Source organism: Piliocolobus tephrosceles, chromosome 14 (assembly GCF_002776525.5).
Source record: "Piliocolobus tephrosceles isolate RC106 chromosome 14, ASM277652v3, whole genome shotgun sequence".
Classification (NCBI taxonomy): Eukaryota; Metazoa; Chordata; class Mammalia; order Primates; family Cercopithecidae; genus Piliocolobus; species Piliocolobus tephrosceles.
Window position 1 is genome coordinate 4,806,119 of NC_045447.1, and position 20,937 is coordinate 4,827,055.

The window sequence follows — 20,937 nt, forward strand, 5'->3', positions numbered from 1 at the left end:
TTCTAACTTTTAAAAACGCTTTACTACGTTAATAGCTAAACATGGGAAATGACCCAAATACTCAGCAACAAAGGATCCGTTTAAAAGCGTGTGTGGCACGTCCATCCAGCAGAGCAGGGTGTGATTTCGGCCTCTTCCCGAAAGGCCCAAAGGGAGAGGTGGAACTGCTGTGGGATTTTTTGAGGACGGGCTTCCCGGGAATTTTCCATTTCTGCTTTTCTTATTTTTCAATGTTATCTTACTACCTGGGTGCCGTGTCACGAGTTCAGGTTATTTCTACCATCAGAGCCTGGGGTGGAGGATACAGACCTCGCCCACTGCAGCTGCCCACAGCGCCCCGCCCGGCCCCTCCTGCCTCCTTCGTCCCGCACATCCGCTGCTGCCCTGACACACCGCGATTCCCTGGTGCCAGGGAGAGCCAGGGCAGAGGTGGCCCTGAGACGCCACGCAACAGGGAGGGCTAGAGCATAAGGCGGAGCGAGGTGCGCACTCGCTGTGACCTGGCAAACGGCTTCACCTCTCTGGGCCTCGGTTTCCATCCCGCGGGAGCAGGTACGACGAGGCCTGCGCGCATTGCCGCAGTCAGGCCTGCAAAAGCCGCCCGGGTGAGCAGCTCCCGGCCCTCCGCGAGGACCCCGGACGATCGGGCAGGGGCTCCGCCCTGGGACCCCCCATCCTGTCTCGGGGGCGGGACCTTCGGGTGCGCACGCGGTGCGGGCCGCGCCCTGGGAAGCCGGGTCCGCATCCGAGCATCGGGACAGCGTGCGGCCGTCTCATTGGCCGGCGCGGCTCTGCAGGGCCCTCCCGCAGCCAATCGCGGCCGAGGGGCGGAGCCTGGCCGGTGGAGCTGCGGCCCCGGTGCGGCTGCTCCAGTCTGAGCGCCCTCCGCTCGCCCGGAGAGAGACCCGGCCATGCAGGAGCCGCTGCTGGGAGCCGAGGGCCCGGACTACGACACCTTCCCCGAGAAGCCTCCCCCGTCGCCAGGGGACAGGGCGCGGGTCGGGTGAGAGTCACTGGGTTGGGGACTGGGGGGTGGGGCCTGGGGGTGGCTCTGGTTCCCTGCAGCCGGCGGCACGCTCCCACCCTGGGCCTCCCCTGACCTAGTCGCCACCGAGGGGCCATCTGGCTCCCTCCTGTCGCGGACACGCTACTCCTATTTAAGGAACCGGTCCCCCTAAGGGAAGGAACGATCCACGGGAGTACCGGGCCCAGCCCCCTACTGCCACAGACAGGAAGACTGAGGTCCCAGCGAGCAAGGGGGCTGCCTGAGGTCACATAGCAAGCCTCCAGCCGCAGACCTGGGGGCAGAACCAGAGCCTTCTCTTCCGGAGAAAAGGCCCCAGCACCAGAGGCTCAGCCACCCCGATGAGCTAACAATGGCCTGGGAATTTCCCAGGGGAGCTGGGGCTCAGGCCCTGGGAACCTGAATGGCCTTGGACCCAGGCCTCCCCAGCACTGCCCGCTGAGCTGGGCAGCCACTGGGTTCAGAAAAGGCAATGGTTCCTGGAGGAGGGACTCAGAGACCCTGGTCCTTTTGTCCGCCACCATCACCAGGGCCCTGCAGAACAAAAGGGTGTTCCTGGCCACCTTCGCCGCAGTGCTTGGCAATTTCAGCTTTGGATATGCTCTGGTCTACACATCCCCTGTCATCCCAGCCCTGGAGCACTCCTTGGATCCCGACCTGCATCTGACCAAATCCCAGGCATCCTGGTTCGGGGTAAGGACCATCCTAGGAGGAGGGTGGGTGCAGGGAGCAGGGACCTGCTGAACCTTGTCTCCAGCTAGGGACCTCCCAAATTCTCTACCTTGGGAGCCCCTCCAGGGCCCTGGTCCCCCCTCCCCCAGCCATCCAGGCCGCTGGTGGGTGGGGTAAAGCTACAGGATTCCTCTGAAATGAGGAACTGAAAGCCAGTGGAGAGAGTGAAGGAAGGAGCAGGTGGGGAGGTGGCTGTCAGGGTCTACACTAGGTGGGGTTGAGGCTTCCCCAGGTCCCCACACCCACAGTTGGCTGGATGGGGGCAAGGGTATCAGGTGTCAGTGGGGAGAGGCACTGGCTGGGGCAAGGAGGGTCTGCAGGACAGATTGTGGGCTGATGGAGAGGAAGATCCCAAAGTCCCAGAGTCTAGAATTACAATCTTAATAGCCTCAGATATAGTTACAACATAGTAGTTAAGATAAGGTTTACTGAGCACTTCCTATGTGCCAGGCACGTGTTGGGCACTGAACGTTCATTGACTCCCAGGGCCAACCCCACGAGGTAGAACTTGTGCTCTCCCTGTAAGACAGCCCAAGAAACCGAGGCTCAGACAGGCTGGGCAATGTGCCCAGGTCCCACTACCAGTTAGCAGGGTCCAGAGAGGGTCCCAGTTGCTGCTGTACAGGGAACTTAAGAACCTCCAAATCTTAAAGCCCAGGGCCTTCAAGTCACAGAATTCTCCTGTATTAAAATATTAGACATTTAAACATCAGGCTGGACAGAACCACTGTGTATATGTGGCAGTGCCTCTTCCTTAGAGCCGAACTCCCTGTTTGAGCATCCCTAACAAATGGCTGTCCCTTAAAGACAGGAGGCTCCCTGCTTCAAGTGCTTGACTTGGCCAAGTGCTTGACCAGCTCCTGGGGTAGGCCTGGGGAAGAAGCTGTCCCTGGACTCTGATGAGAGTGGAGTGTGCAGTGCCCAGACATATCTGCCCTGCACCCCCTTCCCCTGCAGTCCGTGTTCACCTTGGGAGCAGCAGCCGGAGGCCTGAGTGCCATGATCCTCAATGACCTCCTGGGCCGGAAGCTGAGCATCATGTTCTCAGCTGTGCCATCGGCGGCCGGCTACGCGCTCATGGCAGGTGCGCATGGCCTCTGGATGCTGCTGCTTGGAAGGACGCTGACGGGCTTCGCCGGGGGGCTCACAGCTGCCTGCATCCCGGTAAGGCCAGGCCTTCCCACCCAGGGGCCCCAGTGCCTCTGTATTGGTGCTGAGCCTCCGTCTGACTAAGGCCTCCCGGCCTCCATGCCTTCTGGGCAATGAGAATTGTTTGCCTTCCCTGCGGATGCCCTCAGCTCACCCCCAGCAGGGCAGCTAATTTGGGGGAAATTGTCTCCAGGTCCCCAGCTGCCCCCACTCTGGACTTTCCAAGCCTTCTACCCCATTTCTTGACTGGTCAGATGTATTACTCAATTGGAGAGAATCCGCATTGAGCAATGGGTAGAAGAGGGAAGTCCCTGCCCTACACCCTCCCTGAGACCTTCTTATCTTATCCGGTACTCCACACGGGGCCTGGCGAGCCCAGCAGAGGAGACAGAACTCACTGGGAGGCATGGACTCACCTGCTCAGCCCTGGAGCCTGGGAGCCCTCGGGCCTCCTTCCCAGCATCATGCTGCTCATTTCCGAGCTAAGTCCTTCCACCCACCTCACAGTTAGGGAAACTGAGGACAGAGGGAGATCAGGCAGGCCGCCCAAGGTCCTGCAGTGAGTCATGACCAGGACACAGCCCCACCAGAAAGCCTCCACTTCCCACTTTCCGGGGTTCACAGGGGCTGCCCCTCCCATCTTGGCCAGGCCTAGGAACCTGCATTCTCAGCAAAACCAGGTGCGGCGGCTGTGTCTTGCAGGTGTACGTGTCTGAGATTGCTCCCCCAGGCGTTCGTGGGGCTCTGGGGGCCACACCCCAGCTCATGGCAGTGTTCGGATCCCTGTCTCTCTACGCCCTTGGCAAGTATGGCCCTGCACTCCTGTGTGCAGGCTGGCGGGAGGGGTGGGTGCTGCCAAGGTAGACATGGGTGGAAAAGGAATCATTTGCCCCAGAACAGATCCTGGGCTGAGAGGCAAGAGATCTGGCATCCCGGCCCCACTCAGCCAGCACCTTGCTGCGCACCTCCAGGCAGGGCCTGCCCCTCTAGCCACAGGCCCAGTCCCTAGCTGGGGCAGCCAGGGCTTCTCCTGGACCCACAGTCGCCAGACTATATTTTAACGGCAGAAAGCTTCCATCAGATGCCATCTCAGATGGGAAGTCCAGATAGAAAAGAAATCATAGTACATGCAGCTGCTCAGTTGAGGGGGCACGGAGGTCTTGGGTAGAGGCCCAGGGCCTTGCCTGCCCAGCCTAGTCCTTCCTCATCCTGCCCTGGCCCTAAGACTTTCTAAGGACTCCACTATGTGCCAGGGGCTGAACAATCCCTACAGCCCCACCCTGCCTGGGGCAATCAGGGTAGGCTTCCTATAGGAGGTGGCCCTTGGACTAGACCTTAAAGGGCAGATGAGGTTATTCAGAGGCTCCAGAGGGAAAGGGCTCTGCCAGGCCTGGACCTGGCCCCTCACCCACTCCTCGCCCCCAGGCCTCCTGCTGCCGTGGCGCTGGCTGGCTGTGGCCGGGGAGGCGCCTGTGCTCGTCATGATCCTGCTGCTCAGCTTCATGCCCAACTCGCCGCGCTTCCTGCTCTCTCGGGGCAGGGATGAGGAGGCCCTGCGGGCGCTGGCCTGGCTGCGCGGGACGGACGCCGATGTCCACTGGGAGTTTGAGCAGATCCAGGACAACGTCCGGAGACAGGTGCAGGAGGGTGTGCGCACAAGCCTGGCAGGCCCGCCTCCCACACTTCAGCTCTGTGTGGCCGTGGAGGCTTTTCCTGGAAGATAGGACCACAGTAGTTCCCACTAATCCAAGTGCCTGGATTGGGGTTGGGGGGCTGTCCCCAGAGCCTGGGTGGCCTGGTAAGCTGGTTCTTTCCTGGAGGAGAGAAAAAAGGGGGTCCCACCCAACGCCTGGCAGTCCGGGGCAGGATGGCGCCTGCTGGAGAGGCTGGCCCAACGCCCTCAGTGGCAGCCTTGTGTTTCAGAGCAGCCGAGTGTCGTGGGCTGAGGTACGGGCCCCCCACGTGTGCCGGCCCATCGCCGTGGCCTTGCTGATGCGTCTCCTGCAGCAGCTGACGGGCATCACGCCCATCCTGGTCTACCTGCAGTCCATCTTCGACAGCACCGCTGTCCTGCTGGTGAGAGCCCAGCCCCGGCCGGCGCCCACCCACGGGGTCCCCTGGAGGCTGGCAGGGCAGGCCTGGCTTGGGAGGCAGGGCCTGCTCCTACATTTACCCAACCCCCGGCCTTACCCACACCTGCTCTGTGCCAGGTGTCAGGGATGCCACAGCAAGATCTGAGATCTGGGCCATGTGGAGACAGTTCCTGTGCCTTCACCTCTTCTCAGAATGTTTTTAAGAAAAGCTTAGGCTGGGTGCGGTGGCTCAAGCCTGTAATCCCAGCACTTTGGGAGGCCGAGATGGGCGGATCACGAGGTCAGGAGATCGAGACCATCCTGGCTAACACGGTGAAACCCCGTCTCTACTAACAATACAAAAAAAAACTAGCTGGGCGAGGTGGCGGGCGTCTGTAGTCCCAGCTACTCGGGAGGCTGAGGCAGGAGAATGGCGTGAGCCTGGGAGGCGGAGCTTGCAGTGAGCTGAGATCCGGCCACTGCACTCCAGCCCGGGCGACAGAGCGAGACTCCGTCTCAAAAAAAAAAAAAAAAAAAAATAGTAAAGCTTAAATGTTCTAAAATAAAATACTGGCATAATCCCAACACAAGACTGAGGCGGGAGGATCACCTAAGCCCGGGAGTTTGAGACTCCAGCGAGCCACGATCTCACCACTGCGCTCCATCCTGGTGACAGAGCGATACCCTGTCTCTAAAAACATACAGAAATTTTTAAAATTAAATAAAATACATGGGATTACAAAGGAAACCAGCTTTATAGAAACGTGGACCCCTTGAGGCCATAGACCCCAGGTTCAGAGCCCTGTGGCATCTGCCACTTGATGAGGGAAGTCACTTTCCCCTGTGAACCTCAACTTCCTCCTCCGCAAGAAGAAGAAAGCAGCACGTCTCCATTGGCCTGCCCCAAAGCTCACAGTGAGATGAGATTTGGAGATTAGTCACAGCACGGTTCGGCAAGTCATCATCACGCCTGGATTCTGTGCCAGCTGAGTGTAGTGGTGGGCAGAGCAGATGTGTGCCTGCCCAGGAGGCCCCATAGGCTCGGACAGTGTAGATGCCCAGCATGCTACAGGTGCCAGGCCACTCAGTCCTGCACTGAGCTGCTGGCCTGAGCCCCTGCAGTGCCGGCAGGGACAAGCTGGGTCCTGGAGGGGGACGGGAACAGCAGGCAAGTCCTTCAACCCTGGTGGCCTCCCTCCCCATAGCCCCCGAAGGACGACGCAGCCATCGTTGGGGCTGTGCGGCTCCTGTCTGTGCTGATCGCTGCCCTCACCATGGACCTCGCTGGCCGCAAGGTGCTGCTCTTCGTCTCAGGTAAGCACCCTGCAGCCAGCCCTCCTGCCCCACTGCTCTGCATGGGTTGGGGCTGGGTTGGGTGTGCAGGCCTGCCTCGGGGTGGGGCTGTGTGTCTGGGAACTGCAGGGCACCTGCCTCCGTAGCATCAGCAGGGCCCTGGCCCTGGCCCTGGCCAGTGGCTCCAGAAAGGTCCACTGGGGCTCCGAGTGGATACACTGGCTGTGACACTCCATGGTGGGCATGGTGGGAGCCTGACACGTGGCTGGAGACAGAGCTTGCTGCCCTGCTAGGGGTCTCTAGTCCCAGACATGGGCTGGACCACGCAAGTATCAAGGGGCTCTGTAGAAAGAACTCTGAGAGAAACAGCTGGCTCAGAGGGTCCTGGCCCCACGAGGCCACCTGTCTGTCCACAGCGGCCATCATGTTTGCTGCCAACCTGACTCTGGGGCTGTACATCCACTTTGGCCCCAGGCCTCTGAGCCCCAACAGCACTGCGGGCCTGGAAAGTGAGTCCTGGGGGGACTTGGCGCAGCCCCTGGCAGCACCCGCTGGCTACCTCACCCTGGTGCCCCTGCTGGCCACCATGTTCTTCATTATGGGTAGGTGTGGCGGTGGCTCAGAGGGGCAGGCTGTCTCGGGTGTTAAGGGATGGGTGATGTGTCCGGGGTAGCTGGAGAAGGGGGTCTTCAGCAGCTCAGTGGAGACAGACACAGCCGCCTCCAGTCGCCCCACAGGGCCTCAGCCTGCCTCCTCCTCCTCCGAGCAGGCTATGCTATGGGCTGGGGCCCCATCACCTGGCTGCTCATGTCTGAGGTCCTGCCCCTGCGGGCCCGTGGTGTGGCCTCGGGGCTCTGCGTGCTGGCCAGCTGGCTCACCGCCTTCGTCCTCACCAAGTCCTTCCTGCCAGTGGTGGTGAGTGCTCAGCTCCGGGCCCCCAGGCCCTCTCTGACTGACTAGGATCCTTCTCAGTGCCAGGGGCTATGCCAAGGCCAGCTCTGTCAGGCCCCTAACTCTCAGTGACCCTAGGAGATGAGCACACACCCCCTGAACTCAGAGGCCCCAGAGTGGTCATGTGACAGTCCGGCAAAGGCTTTTCATTACGAGAAACAGGAACAGGCTCAGGAGACTGTTCTGAGAAGTCAGGTTACCTCCCAGGCCAGGGCAGGACATGGCCCAGAACCCTGCCAGGAGCCCAGGAAGACCACCTCACCACCGTGCTCCATCTCCCGCCCTCCTGGGCACTGGGTCTCAGCCGCACCCCCACAGTACCCCCTTCCCCTCCCACTCCCCCTGCCTCCAGATTCAAAACTACGGGCCCTGTGACCAGCCAGAATCCGTGAGGCCCAGGGTAAGTTCCCATGAGGGAGAAGCTGGCTAGGGCAGCCCAGGCCAGCGCCTAACCTGTCCCCACAGTGGTCCCCTCAGTGGGGCTGGGGGAGGGCAGGCAACCCAGAGTGAGTCCATCAGCTTAGAGGGTCCAAGAAGAACCTGCGTGCCTACCAGGCTGTGGGGCGGGCCTCCTGTAGGCTGCGGCGTGGAACAGCTGGGACGCCAGCGCTGGGTAAGGGGTGTGGAGGGGCTACCTGAGCTGAGACCAGAAGGCCCAGCCTCTGAGGAAGGCTGAGGGGCAGAGGGGATGCAGACTTCAAGGGCCACAAACAGGGGGCTAAAGCCTTCAGATTTGTCCTGGGGGCAGTTGGGGAGCCCTGGTGTAGGGGAGCCGTCTCTGAACACAGGAAGGACCAGATGACGCCCCACATGGCTGGTTGCTACCAGCAGGGCCCATGAGCTCTTCCTGGGGCAGGAGGACCCTGGATCTTCTCCCTGTGACCCGGCCCCACTCTCCACCCACAGAGCGCCTTCGGCCTCCAGGTGCCTTTCTTCTTCTTCGCGGCCATCTGCTTGGTGAGCCTGGTATTCACAGGCTGCTGTGTGCCCGAGACCAAGGGACGGTCCCTGGAGCAGATCGAGTCCTTCTTCCGCACGGGGAGAAGGTCCTTCTTGCGCTAGGTCAGGGTCCCCGCCTGGAGGGGGCCAAACCCCCAGTGGCTGGGCCTGTGTTGGCTGCAATCCTGCACCCTGGGACCAAGAGGCAGCAGTCATCCCTGCCACCAGCCAGAGCACAGGAAGAGCAGCGTGATGGGGCCTCAGCAGCGCGTGGCCCTGGCTCCGGACAGGTAGCACTGCTGTCCAGCCACAGCCCTAGCTCAGGCGGCCCACCGTGCTGCACGTAGCCATGGGCCACAGGAGAGCACACAACCCTGCGTCCAGGGACACGGCCCTGCTGGGTGACCTCAGACCTAGTCCTTTACCCTTGCGTGAAGGACACGCCCCACAGAAGGCTACGGGGAGGACTGAGAGGACAGGGCTGGAGGCAGCCAAGTAATGTAGTCATATCGTCGCGTTCTGATCTGGTGGCATCTGGCTGTGCAAGGAAGACCCAGCTCTGCACCCCCCGCCCCCCCAAGTCTTGTGGACACCACAGGGAACATCCTGGACTTCAAAAGCCAGGGCAGGCCAGGCACAGTGGCTCATGCCTGTAATCCCAGCACTTTTGGAGGCCGAAGCAGGCGGATTACCCGAGGCCAGGAGTTCAAGATCAGCCTGGCCAACATGGTAAAACCCCGTCTCTACTAACAAATACAAAAAAGTCAGGTGTGGTGGCGCACACCTGTAGTTCCAGCTGCTTGGCAGAATTGCTTGGACCCGGGAGGTGGAGGCTGCAATGAGCTGAGATCATGCCATTGCACCCCAGCCTGGGCGACGAGAGTGAAACTCCATTCCCCCTGCCCCCCCCCCAAAAAAAAGCCAGGGCAAAGGACCTGGCGTGGCCACTTCCTCCTGCCCCAGCCCAACCTCTAGGAACAGGCAGCTCCTATCCGCAAACTGTGTTCACCCTTTTATAAAAATAAAGGAACTGGGCCTGTAGCCCTAGCGAGGAAAGAGTGGGGTCTACTCCAGGAGGGAAGCCCCCACAGCAGCCAGGCTAGACCCGAACCAGCCAAGGTTGCCAGGGCCACTGACTGCTGATCCACAGCCAAGCAGGGCAGGGAAGAGGCTGCTGTGAGGGGAAGCCCACGGCAAGGCCCGCCCTTAACAGGCTCCTCTTCCTAACTGTGTGACCTTGAGCAGGTCACTTTCCTTGTCTGTGATGCCAGAGGCAGCCTTGGGACAGGACCTATAGTTATTTCCTGGGCCAGCGGCTCCTGCCTGGCTTCCACACACACACGCACACACACAGGCACCAAAGCAGAAGGGAGCGAGGACAGGTATGCGAGCCACGGCCGCGCTTTATTGCTCAAGACGCACACAGAACCCAGAGGTGCAGACAAGGGGGAAAGAGCGCCACACACAGCCCAGACAAGGCAGGAGTGGCCCGGCCGCTGGAAGAGACGTTCCTTGCAAGGCAGGGCCCCTGCTGGACAGCACACTCCCTGGGAGACAGGGTCAGAGGCCCCAGGTCCGCACAGCTGCAGACTTGCTGGAAACCTGGGACAGGTGACCCGCCCACTCTGGCCTGTGGCTGAGGGCCTTCCACCTCTGCGTCCAGCCGTGCACCCACCATTTCCCCACAGGGCACAGGGGCAGCCTTCCTTGATCCACAGCCAACCCTTCTCCTGCTGTCTCTGGCTGTCACTGAGGCCCCTCTGGCAGGGGCAGCAGCAGGCAGGCCAGGCAGAAGGGGGCCCGGGGCCCCACTACCTGGGTAGGAATGAGCAGAGGGCGGGCAGAGCCCTTGCTTCTCGTGGGAGGTAGACAGGTCTCACTCACTGCATACATGGGACAAATGCGTGCACACACGCACATACATATATATACACACACACACAGCCCTTTGAACCCAGCACTGGCCTGAGGAAAGTGGCCCCGGAGGAACCCTGAAGGCACGTGTCCACCAGGCTATAATGCCCCTGCCACCCTGGGGCTCAGCTGGCCAGACTCCCGGGGCGGGGGTGCTGCTGACCCAGGAGCCCACAGACAAGTCCCCAGGGCAGTACTGGGCAAGACCCAAAGAACCCCACCCACACCCAGCCCACCAGCCTGCCACTCCCAGCCTCAGATGCAGATGGGCCCAAGAGGTGTTCCTGGGAAACAGTCCACTTAGCAAGACCCAGTACCTCTGCTCCCGAAGCTCAGCACAGGCCCAGCCTGGGGTCGGACCCAGATGGAATATCTTCCATACCCTCCCGCTTCTGCCAAGCCCCACCCGGGCTAAGCCAGGCCTGACCAGGCACCTGCCCGACGGCCAAGAGCCAGCCTCACAGTCAGAGAGGGTAGCGGGCTGAGGCCACGGGGCAGAGGGAATACGGGGATGCACTTCCTGGGCACCAGCTCTCCGTGTACCTGGCTCCAGATGGCCTGGCACCCGGGGCAGTGAGGACAGCTCTGTGTGGGGAGGTGACTGTGGCCTCTGCCCAGTTCTTAAAAGGCAGAAGCTCCCTGAGGGCAGGGCTTGGACAGGCCGGCAGGAGAACCTGAGTGGGTGCTGAGGTCAGACCCACTGGCCCACTAACGGGGCTGGGCTGCGGCTGACGTGATGGGGCCACACCAGGGAGAGGGTGGGCACCCTCAGTGATGCCAGGGAGAGCCTGCTCGCCCCACTTCCTTAGCACCAAGGCCAGCGGGTGGGGGGGAGTAATGGGCAGAACCTAGGGGTCTTAGTAGACCCAGGGAGCAGGGGCAGCTGAGGGGTCTTGGGGTGGCCTGTCCAAGGTTCCAGGAGGCGGCAGGGAGCATCCCCCACCCAGCTGTCCGGTCACTGCCAAGGCTGCAGTTCCAGGTACAGGGATGCACCTTAGGGGCCCTATGGGCTTCTTGAGAAGGCGGGGTGGTAGTGGGGGCTGCACCCTAAGCAGCGGTGGGAGGTTGCTGGCAGTGGCAGACTGTTCCGGACCCTGGGGCTCTACCTGCCAAGAGAGCTGGGGGAGGTCCCTCTGCCCAGTGCCCAAGTGGCAGGGTCCCACTTGCACCTCCCCTCAAGCCAGGACCAGCATCTCCAGGGGAGGCTGCTCCCAGGTCACTGGCAGCCCTGTCTGTGGTGTGAGGTCTGCAGACCCACCCAGCGGAGGAGCAAGGCCAGCTGGTGTCCACACAGCTGCTGCAGGCTCTGCTCGGCTCTGCCTCAAGTCCAGCAGCCCAGACTCTCACACCAGCAGCCAGGGGCTCCTGGCTTAAGCAAGTCTGGAGAAAGGAGCAGAGGACTCCAGGTGTAGGGGAGGTGCAGAAGCCCCTTTCCAGGCTGTGCCTCAGGGTGGACAGTCCAGGCCTCGCTTGGACTCACACAGAGCCAGAGGAGGGGGCAGGGAGGGAGGGGTGCCCAGCCCTTCACAGCTCCCCCTCCAGGGTCTCCGCGAGCTTCTCCTCATCTGCCTGCTGCCTCTGCTGCTGGATCCTAGCGTAGGAGATCGCATCGCCCCTGGGGAGAGAGAGAGGCAGCGTCACGTGGAGCGCCAGCCCCACGCCCACAGCCCTCCTGACCACTGCCCAGTTCCTGCCCTGTGACCCAAGTGTCATTCTGATTTCCCAAGAGACAACTGCTGGGGTGGCAAAGGCCTGTCTTGTCCCCTCTGAGAGTGGCCCAGGCTTCTTGGGATGCTAGGCTGAGAAGGAACCAGCCTCAGTCTGGGCTCTGCAGGAGAGGGTGGCAACTGACTACAATGCCTGGTGCAGACCCAGGAGGGGAAGGGGCTCCCACCAGTCATATGTTTGCTATCCTTGCTGCAGGCCATGACAGGGCAAGACTGGGCCATGCAGAAGTGTTGTGAATCCTCTGTCTTCACCTGCTAGAGCTGAGTCCTGGAGGCACCGGGAGTCACTGGGACCTCTGCCTCCGTCTCCACTGGCTAAAAGGGGCCACTCTCAGACCCTCCTCACTGAGGGACTTCGGTGGGGGAGGCAGCGGGGGGAAGGAAGGCCGTGCCCAGGGGCTGGGCCCAGCAGACGCACTTTTTGCCCAGAGCAGAGAGTCCGTACAGCACCCCCGTGGCAAAGGCGATGGCGTTGCCCAGCAGCGTGGTCAGGGTCAGGTTGATGACAATGGGAACAACCGCCATCCTGGGGGGGAAGCAGAGGTCAAGGGGGGCACTCCGGCCCCACAGCCACCACATCCTTCCCTGCTTCCCAGACTCGGCCCAGCCCCCTTTCTAGACACCCAGGGCACAGAAAGGATCCCAAAAAATCAGCTGAGACACAGCTTCAGAAAGTCCTTGATCGGCCCTGAACTTGTCTGTAAAACTGTTCCATTCTGGGAATAGGATCCAACGCTTTCATCAGATTTTTGAAGTGGTCTGTGGTTCCAAAAAGGGCTAACCAGTAACGAGATGGTCCAGTGCCCTCGCTATGACAGAAAGAGGCTGTGACAGAGAATCTGGCTTCCCATCCAGGCCCTACTAGCTTTGCGGGCAAGTTACTCAAAATCTCCACCGTGGAGGGGGGATCAAACTTTGTCTGAGGTCAGGCATGTTAACTACACAATGCTAAACACCACGGGCACTACATAAATGCACTGAGTCATACAGTAACACCAGCCACATCGCCACAAGTAAGGGCCCCAGAATCAACCACATGGAACACAGGGTCTCATGATGGGAGGGTCTCATCATGGGAGGGCTGCAGGCTGCGGGGTCTGCAGGGTCAGCCTAGATCTTGCTGCTGTTTGGTGTCACCTGGTGGCAGGGTCCACTGGGGCGTAAGCATCCCCGGGGCTGATTCTCCATCCTGGGTGGAATTTCCAGGCCAGCAGCAATTCCTGGGCTAACTGGGCCAGGAGGATACCTGCAGGTTGGAGAACAGCGCTCTGTCCTGTCGCCTCCCTAGAGGAAGCTGCCTGTGTGGGAGGACGAGACTCATGGCCAATTGCATTCTACCTGAATTTCCATTCTTGTAGACATGTGGTTGTGAGATTTTTGTCATTAAAAAACTTCAAAATGATAAAATAATAATAGAAATTACCAAGAAAAAGAAAGACCACAGAGGGGAACCTTCTGACAAAAACAAAATTAAAGGCAGACAACAGGCTGGAAAAATGGTTGCAGGAAATACAACCAAGGATCATCCACTGAACTTGCTAAGCAAAACACTGAGGTTCCCACAGGTTAAAAAGGAAACTTGAAAATTTTCAAATCAGAAAATGCAGTGGGAACATGCGGGAAAATATTTTTCCTCTTAGATAACAAACAGATAAATGCAAATGTGAAGTGGTGTGCAGCCCTGGGCAGGGGTGGGGGTGGGGGAGAGACTCAAGGGACCTCCTTGGAAAGCAACGTAGCCAAGCCTCTTAAAATATTTTTAATGATCAGAATCTTTGACCCAGTAATTCCACACCTGAAAATAGATCTTAAGGAAATCATCATAAACACAGAAAAAGTTTTAGCAGACAGATGTTTATCATAGCTCGATTTACACCAGTTAAGAAATTAAGAAAATCATCCAGCTGAACGCACATTCCTGTATTGAAAGAATGTTATAAAATCTGTGGCGATGTTAAAATGCTTGTATCATTACACTACATGAAAAAAGCAGGATACAAACTTATTCATAATGGTTACAACTGTGTTAAGAGCAGGCTTTTAAAAAATACCTGCAGACAGGAAGCACACACATCAGAAGATTAGCAGGCAGTGGGCTTCGAGTAACACTGTTCTATTTTCCAAATTATTGTTAATGAATTTCTATCATGGCTAGCATTTTTAAAATACAGTTTTTTAAACCCCTAGCGACATGACACTGCGTGTAGATAAGAGCTCTGTGATCCTGTGTCCTTCGTGGTTTAGATACGGCAGAAGATGGCTCCACAAGTAAGCATGTGGCTTGTGCTCTTACCATCAAAACTACCAGGCCTCTCTGAAGGGAAAGCAAGCTTGCATCTAGGCTTCTTTCTAAAGATAACCTAGATAATAATAAATACTGTTGCCGCCAGCCTCCTATGCACTAGAGGCATTATTCTAGGAGCTTCATGTATTAAACTTATCCTGAAATTAGTTCCATCTTATGACTCAGAGAAGTATTACATATTGATTTCATCGTTAGAAATGGGAAAATTTTTAACGAGCGTATTTAGAGGGCAACCACATTTTCTGCTCTGCAACCTGCTTCTCCCCTTTCACGTCAGGACATCTAGATGAACCCACTCTTCGCAAAGGCTGCAGAGAAACATGTCCTACAGACCTACTATCATCTGGTTAACAACTCCCAGGGGATGGACCAAAATTCCAGACGCTTCCCATTTCTCTCAACTGCACGGAATGCTGCCACACATGCTCATATACCTCTGAACCTTCCAGTGACTACAGCACAGCGACAGCTGAGTTCCCCGGTGCAGCACCACTGGGGCATGTTTTGGCAGCTATCAGCAAATCACTGTGCACAAAGGCAATCCCAGTTTACACTTCTACAGAGAGGAACTGAATACACTGCCCACCCTCACCTGACTTTTGGGTCCTATTTTGCCAGTGGGGTTTTGGGGAACTGTGTCACAGGACCCTGCCCAGTAGCCCCTCACCCGCAGTAGAAGACAGCCTTCTGCCAGGAGCGCAGCCGGTCCACCTTCTCCGCCACCGTGTTTGCAAACTCGATGAACTGGCAGCAGAAGGGCGCCTCGCACAGCAACAAGATGAAGGCATTCATGCTGCAGGGACCAGGGCAGGAGAAAAGCAGCAACTGACAATCCCAGGAGGATGAGGGCGGCCCCCAGTGCCAGTGCCATAAGGAATGCCACCTCTCTCACCCTCCTGCCCTCATCCCTCCTCCTCTGGGAAGCCGCCCGGCTGCTCCAGGGCACCTGCTTGTACCCCTTGAAGAGCCTGTGCTGAAGACTCCAGCACTCCCCAGCTGCCCCTGCACCCATCTCCCCAGCTGAACTGAACACTCCTAGAGGGAAGCCTCTGGGCTTCAGCTTCCCTTTCTCCTCCTCCTGTGTGAGAGGGAGGAAAGAGCACCCCACATCATGGCACTGCTGTAACACTGCAGCGGGTTCATCCGCAGATGGAGCACTGGCAGCTGTGTCCTCTGTCTGCTGTTAGTATTATCGCCATGGCCATCAAGAGCCGTCAGTAGCACCACCACCAGGAAGGCTGCCCCACCAGGGAGGCAGAGAGCTGGAGCCATGCAGTCCCGAAACAGTCACGGAGAGCTGCCCACACACCCGATGCCACTGGCCCCAGGCTCAGGGACACCCAGGGGAAGCCCACGCTGGGGAGGTAGAACTTTAGCAAGTCCTTGCGTCCAGCCCCATGTTTGGGGTGGGAACAGCTACACCACTGGTGATGGAGGGTGTCTGCTGTGGTCATGGTATTCTCTATGCGTGGGTAACAATCAGTTACCAGACACTGAGCCAGGCCCTTCTGTCTGGACGTCCCCCAAGCCTGGGAGAAAAGTGCCATCATTATGCCTGTGTAACAGAAAAGACACCAAGAAACCTTGGGTGTCTTGGGCTCTCAGGACACCCAAGAGCCACCCCGAGCCCAGGGCAGGCACTCTCTTTGCAACTCTTTTTTTTTTTTTTGAGATGGAGTCTCGCCCTATTGCCCAGGCAGGAGTGCAGTGGTGCGATCTGGGCTCACTGCAAGCTCTGCGTCCTGGGTTCATGCCATTCTCCTGCCTCGGCCTCCCAGTGGCTGGGATTACGGGCACTCGCCACCACGCCCAGCTAATTTTTTGTATTTTTAGTAGAGACGGGGTTTCACCGTGTTAGCCAGGATGGTCTCGATCTCCTGACCTCGTGATCCACCCGCCTCGGCCTCCCAAAGTGCTAGAATTACAGGCGTGAGCCACCACGCCCGGCCTCTCTTTGCAACTCTTAACCACTGCACCCGGCCCCAAGCCTCCCACACACCAGGCCTCCAAGCACTGGCTCACTGTGTGCTGGGCCAGCCCCTTCCACTTCAAACTCAGCCAGGCTCCGACTCCACCCCCTGAAGCTGGGCCAGGCGCCTCTCTGTCCATCCCCTTTCCCTATCCACCACTGGCCAGCACAGGCGCTGGGGACCCCGCCACAGCAGGCCCCCGAGGCTCTCCACTGGCCATAGGTCACTGAGGACGGGATCTGAATCGCGTCCAGCTCTGTGCCCCTGAAGGCACCAAGCCCCACGAAGACAGTCAATTCCTGGTCACAGCCACTTCTCATGTGCCTCAAGCCGCATGGGCCTGCCCTCACCCCACCTTCCCTTCCGATGGGATGGCGCCACCCTGCAGGAGGTGGGCATGGAACGCACATGAGGGTGTTCTGACCGCGGGTTCCCGTGACAACTCTGACCCGCCTTTCCCATCTATCTTTAGCACAGCTCCGACTTAGAGCGTCCTCTCCCAGCAGACCATCCAACCCAGTGCTCAGCCAGCCCCAACGAACGGCCTTCCCCACTCCAGTCCTGGGAGTTCCCAGAGGGCGAGGGCCCCAGTGTAGTGCACTTGGCATCTGCAGTCTCAGCGGATGCCAGAAATGTCTGGAGCACTGATGGCCTCGCCCCTGCACCGGATGAAGGCCAGGGTGGGCGTTCCCTGGGCCCTGACCTCTCATTAGGAAAGCAAACGTGGTGGGGATATGAAGGGGAAGAAGCCCCATGCTGTGGCCAGAAACCCACAAGCCCTGAGGTACCCAGGCTGGAGCCAGTAACCATGGCAACCACAAGGATGCCCACTCCCATGGCCCCTGCCACTCCTCTGCCCCAGGAGGAGCCCCACAGACTCCTGACCAGCGAGACCCCTGGGGCGGGACAGCCATGTGCTACTCACATCATCCACACGCCGGCCGCAATGTTCACAGGGTGGATGGTGATGCAGTTGAAGAGGCCAGAGATCGCACAAGCTTGAAACGAGAGACAGGCAGGAGTCAGCAAGGAGTCAGGGGGAGCCCGCTGGGATGGCAGCCTCGGGAGATGACTGGAAAGGACGAGAGTGTCTGCGGATGCTCAGCACACAGTTCTCACAGCACCCAGGAGCCTGCCCTCTATCATCTGAGATAGGTGAGGAGATGCAGAGAGGTGCAGCGGCTTGCCCCAGGCCCCACAGCAAGGTGGCAGCAAGGTGGCAGGTGGATCTCACGGCACCCTCTCTCCGCTCCAGGGCTCAGAGGAGCTGGCCCTTTGACCCCAGCTACATCAATATCCACCTCAAAGGGAGGTGAGGATTAAAGGAGGATTAAAGAGAGAATGTCCCTCATGGATTCAGGCCAGTGCTCCCCCAAGACTCAGCCTTTGGCAAGGGTCACTTGTCACCATTCACAGGGCCAGCCACACAAGAAGTCCTCTGACTCAGAAAATGTGGCTTGGATTTTAGTTGGGACAACGGGTACCTCTCTCAGAACACAGATGGGAACCAGGTAAGACCGAGCAGCAGTTCCAGCTCTAACTTCCTCACCAGCCCTGTGCCGCTGGTATGCTATCTTCATCTTCCGAGGCCCATTTCTCCTCTTGCACATGAGCAAGTCCCACAGCCCAGCCACACACTGCTACAATGCCATGAGGCCAGGAAGGGGAGGGGGCGTCTTCCTCCACCCCAGAACGTGGCTTCTCTGATGCCCAGATGTGCAGCCTTGACTCCCCGCCTCCCTGCTGCACCTCACCAGCAGGGTCTCTTGCACCCAACTCCCTCCTCTACCCACAGCCTGCAGCCCGGCTTCACCAGGAACTCCAGGAGCCTTCAAGGAGGGTCCAAGGAGCTGGCTGCTGGGCAGGGAGCAAGCGCGGGCCATCGCTGAAGGGGGGCCTTGGAGGCAGCAATTAGCAACCAGCTCATTAAACTTGCAGCAGCTCCTCTGCACCTGATCCCTCCACCTGGGTCTGGAATTCTGCCGTTTTCCATTTTCCCAGGTAGCCTTATGCAGACAGCAGGCAAGGAAGCCAGATCAAGTGAGCCGAACTGCAGGGGGACTGCTTCGTGGGCCCCAGGGTCTCCTTCTAAAACAAAGGACTCAAGCGTTGCACTGCTCCTCAGCACAGCCTTAGACATCTGCCTTCAGACAGCAAGGGGTTCCAGAACCACAGGTGCAAAGGGGCCTGCCTGCCCCAGCAGAGTCCCCAAAGGGCGACACGGCTCCCTGCCTCTCCGCTGTGCCTGGCCTCACCTAACAGCTCGGCTGTGCTTCCTGCTGCAGTCAGCATTTGGCCTCCAGCTCCAACCCTACCCCAGCTGTCCAACCCACAGCCAGCCTTGGGGGAGGACCAGGTGTCAACCCAGACCAGCAGGCTCCAGCCAGGAATCCTTTAGCAATAAAGGGCTGGAGGATGTCCACTTGGAGACCTCATTGCTGATATCTTCCACATGAGGGGGCTGTCACCATACAATCCTGTCTCCTCCCAAGATATCACCTCCAGATGCTCTCAGGACCCAGGGTAGACCCTCTCCAGCTCCTCTCTCTCATCCCCTCACCCTGGAGGAGGAAAACTTTACCCCAAGGACCAGCCAGGCACACAACCCTTGTCTGAATTCCTGCTGCATCTCTAAAACACGCTGCATTTTTGCATTCTACCCTGGAATACAGCATTTAATATTCACATAACTGTGCCCCCAAAATTCTGCAGATGCAACTGACAACTCAGGGCAATGCCACAGGTCTCTCCTGAAGCTTCATCTGTAGACCCAACAGAGCCCCAGGTACTCCCGGGAAAGGCACAGGCACCTCACTTTGAGAGTCACAGAACTGAATAAGACTCCAGGGCTAATCTGTGAGTCAGCAGGGTCACTGACCAAGAAGGAAGGAGGTGTGGCCTACAGGCCACAGTCAGGACTTTTCCTTTCTCACCACTAACCATGTCACCCCTCTGCACTGCTCACCCTAATCTGCGGGGAAAACAGCTAACCAGACATGAGAGGACTGGAACCAATGCCTAACTTCAAGCCCACCAGTCTCTCCTACACAGTCAAAAGCGTACTTGCCCTGAAGAACAGTGGCACAAACCTGGGGCCTCTTTGTGATTTGTGGGTAGGGCCTGTCCGACTGTATCCAGTTGCCTCCGGATAACGGGATGCCTAGCAAGGGCAGCACACTCCTAGCCCCACACCCTCCTGCCTCAACATCCCTCCACCCTCAACCTCCTTCCACCCTCCACCCACCTGGAAAGGCTGTGGAACCCAAGGTGAAAAGATGGTCCTGGCAGGAGAGCTGATGGGGTCTGCCCTGCCCAGGCCCAGATTTAGCCCTCTGCGCCAGTGTTTAAACCCTGCAGACATCCTCGACAGACATTCTATAAGACCTTGCCCACTCCAGTAATTCACAAGGTTGAGGGCAGACAGGAAAGGAAAGGATATCATTCAGACAGACTTGTCTTTCCCTGGAAGGCCAGCTGTACAGCTTCCATTCACTCCTGGGGCAGACCTGCCTCCCTCTTTGTCCTTTTCTGGCTGCGCTTAAGAGCCTAGCTTCCCTGGGAGCCTAAGATCAGAGTCTGTGCCTGGGATGCATAAGGAGAAGGGGAGGAGGGCCGGTGATAGGCGGCTAAGGCAGCAGCAACGGGGGAGAGCTGACAGCGGACAGAGGACCCAGGGAGAGGCCCGGCCCTCAGCTGACTGCCCCGCGGCCCTCGGGGGACACCTATGCCCTGACACCACGTAACCCTCAGCAAATTTCCTCCCAGTGGCTTCCTGCCAGAAATCTAGCTAGCCGTGCACCAGCCTCCCTTATAAACAATCCTTGCCCAAAGGTTAGCAACGTGGCTGCCGTCACCTACGCCCAAGTCAACAGTTGACGCTTACTACGGGCCAGGTGGGCATGCGCTCCGTGAGCATCACCGAGAAAGTCTCACAAAAGCCCCTGGGGGGCGAGGGAAGGGCTCAGTCACATGCCGCAGGCCGGTGCCCCCCGCCCGGGGGTTTCTGGTCCCTCCAGGAATGTTCCCAGAAGCGCTACCCTGGGGGAGCCCAGGGTACCAAGGCGCCCAGGCCCGAGCCGGTAACCATGGCAACCTCAGGACGCCGGCTGCCGGCGGCCCAGCCACTCCTCCGCCCCGGGAGGCGCCCGGCAGGCCCCCGACCCCCAGCGGGTCCTTTCCCCTGGGGCCGCCGGGGCGGGGCGGGGCGGGGCGCGCATGCGCGGCGGGGCCGGCCCACCTCCCGGACCGGGTACTCACAGACTGCCCCCAGCACCCCCGACAGGCGACACAGCCAGCGGTACCACCACGTCATGCCCTCTTCCTGCGCGGGCGGCGCAGAGCTGGCGGGCGCCGCGGGCGCCCCACCTGAGCCGCTCATCTTGCCGCCGTCAAGGCGCAGCTCACAGCCCTCACAAAGGGCTCGGTAGCCGGCCGCGTCCGAACCGGCGCGCTGCCTTGTGGGAGAAGGAGCATATTAGCATAGGGGGCGGGGCTTTCAGGCTGCGGCGAGGCGCGCCCGAGGGGAGGCGGGTGCTCATTAGCATAGGGAGCGAGACCCTCAGGTCGCGGCTAGGTGAGCTCGAGGGGTAGCAGCTGCTCATTATTGTAGGGCGGGGGACCCGCAGGCTGCGGCGAGGTGCTGCGGGGCGGGGGAGGAGCTCGTTAGCATACGGGGCGGGGCTCGCAGGCATCGGAGAGGTGCGCCCGAGGGGGCGGGCGTCATTAGCATAGGGGGCGGAGGCCCGCAGTTTGCGGCGACTTGTTCGCGAAGGAGGCGGGCATCATTAGCATAGGGGGCGGGGTTTGGCGGTGCACGGACACCTTAGCGGTCAGACCCTCACACCAGGACCCACGGGTGGGG

General features: G+C 59.3%; 2 protein-coding genes across 3 annotated transcripts; one reads left to right on the forward strand and one right to left on the reverse strand.

The window, feature by feature from the left end:
* Window positions 1-802: 802 nt before the first annotated feature.
* SLC2A6 (solute carrier family 2 member 6) lies at window positions 803-9,218 on the forward strand. Of its 2 annotated transcripts, XM_023188983.3 has the most exons (10): window positions 807-1,003; window positions 1,555-1,717; window positions 2,714-2,920; window positions 3,608-3,707; window positions 4,331-4,542; window positions 4,829-4,981; window positions 6,183-6,291; window positions 6,687-6,872; window positions 7,040-7,185; window positions 8,128-9,216. In XM_023188983.3, exons 1-10 carry the CDS (start codon window positions 912-914, stop codon window positions 8,281-8,283), a joined length of 1,524 nt encoding a protein of 507 aa, XP_023044751.1. In that variant the 5' UTR covers window positions 807-911; the 3' UTR covers window positions 8,284-9,216. The 2 variants fall into 2 exon arrangements, with proteins under 2 accessions (XP_023044753.1, XP_023044751.1); XM_023188985.3 differs by lacking the exon at window positions 6,687-6,872 and having other exon boundaries at window positions 803-1,003; window positions 8,128-9,218.
* A 307-nt stretch (window positions 9,219-9,525) lies between these two features.
* Window positions 9,526-20,557, reverse strand: CACFD1 (calcium channel flower domain containing 1). Its single transcript, XM_023188986.1, has 5 exons — window positions 20,334-20,557; window positions 17,002-17,074; window positions 14,774-14,899; window positions 12,220-12,327; window positions 9,526-11,689 (listed from the first exon to the last, which is right to left on the reverse strand). The coding sequence occupies exons 1-5, from the start codon at window positions 20,452-20,454 to the stop codon at window positions 11,599-11,601; spliced, it is 519 nt and encodes a 172-aa protein (XP_023044754.1). The 5' UTR covers window positions 20,455-20,557; the 3' UTR covers window positions 9,526-11,598.
* Window positions 20,558-20,937: the final 380 nt, after the last annotated feature.

What these genes read in the sequence shown, in the direction of transcription:
- SLC2A6 (XM_023188983.3), top strand. Translation starts at nt 912, where the DNA reads ATGCAGGAGCCGCTGCTGGGAGCCGAGGGCCCGGACTACGACACCTTC. An exon ending in CCCAGGCATCCTGGTTCGGG is followed by an intron (nt 1,718 to 2,713) that starts GTAAGGACCATC and finishes CTTCCCCTGCAG; the next exon opens with TCCGTGTTCACCTTGGGAGC. An exon ending in GGTGCTGCTCTTCGTCTCAG is followed by an intron (nt 6,292 to 6,686) that starts GTAAGCACCCTG and finishes GTCTGTCCACAG; the next exon opens with CGGCCATCATGTTTGCTGCC.
- CACFD1 (XM_023188986.1), bottom strand. Translation starts at nt 20,454, where the DNA reads ATGAGCGGCTCAGGTGGGGCGCCCGCGGCGCCCGCCAGCTCTGCGCCG. An exon ending in GCGGCCGGCGTGTGGATGAT is followed by an intron (nt 14,900 to 17,001) that starts GTGAGTAGCACA and finishes TGGTCCCTGCAG; the next exon opens with CATGAATGCCTTCATCTTGT. An exon ending in AAGGCTGTCTTCTACTGCGG is followed by an intron (nt 12,328 to 14,773) that starts GTGAGGGGCTAC and finishes CTTCCCCCCCAG; the next exon opens with GATGGCGGTTGTTCCCATTG.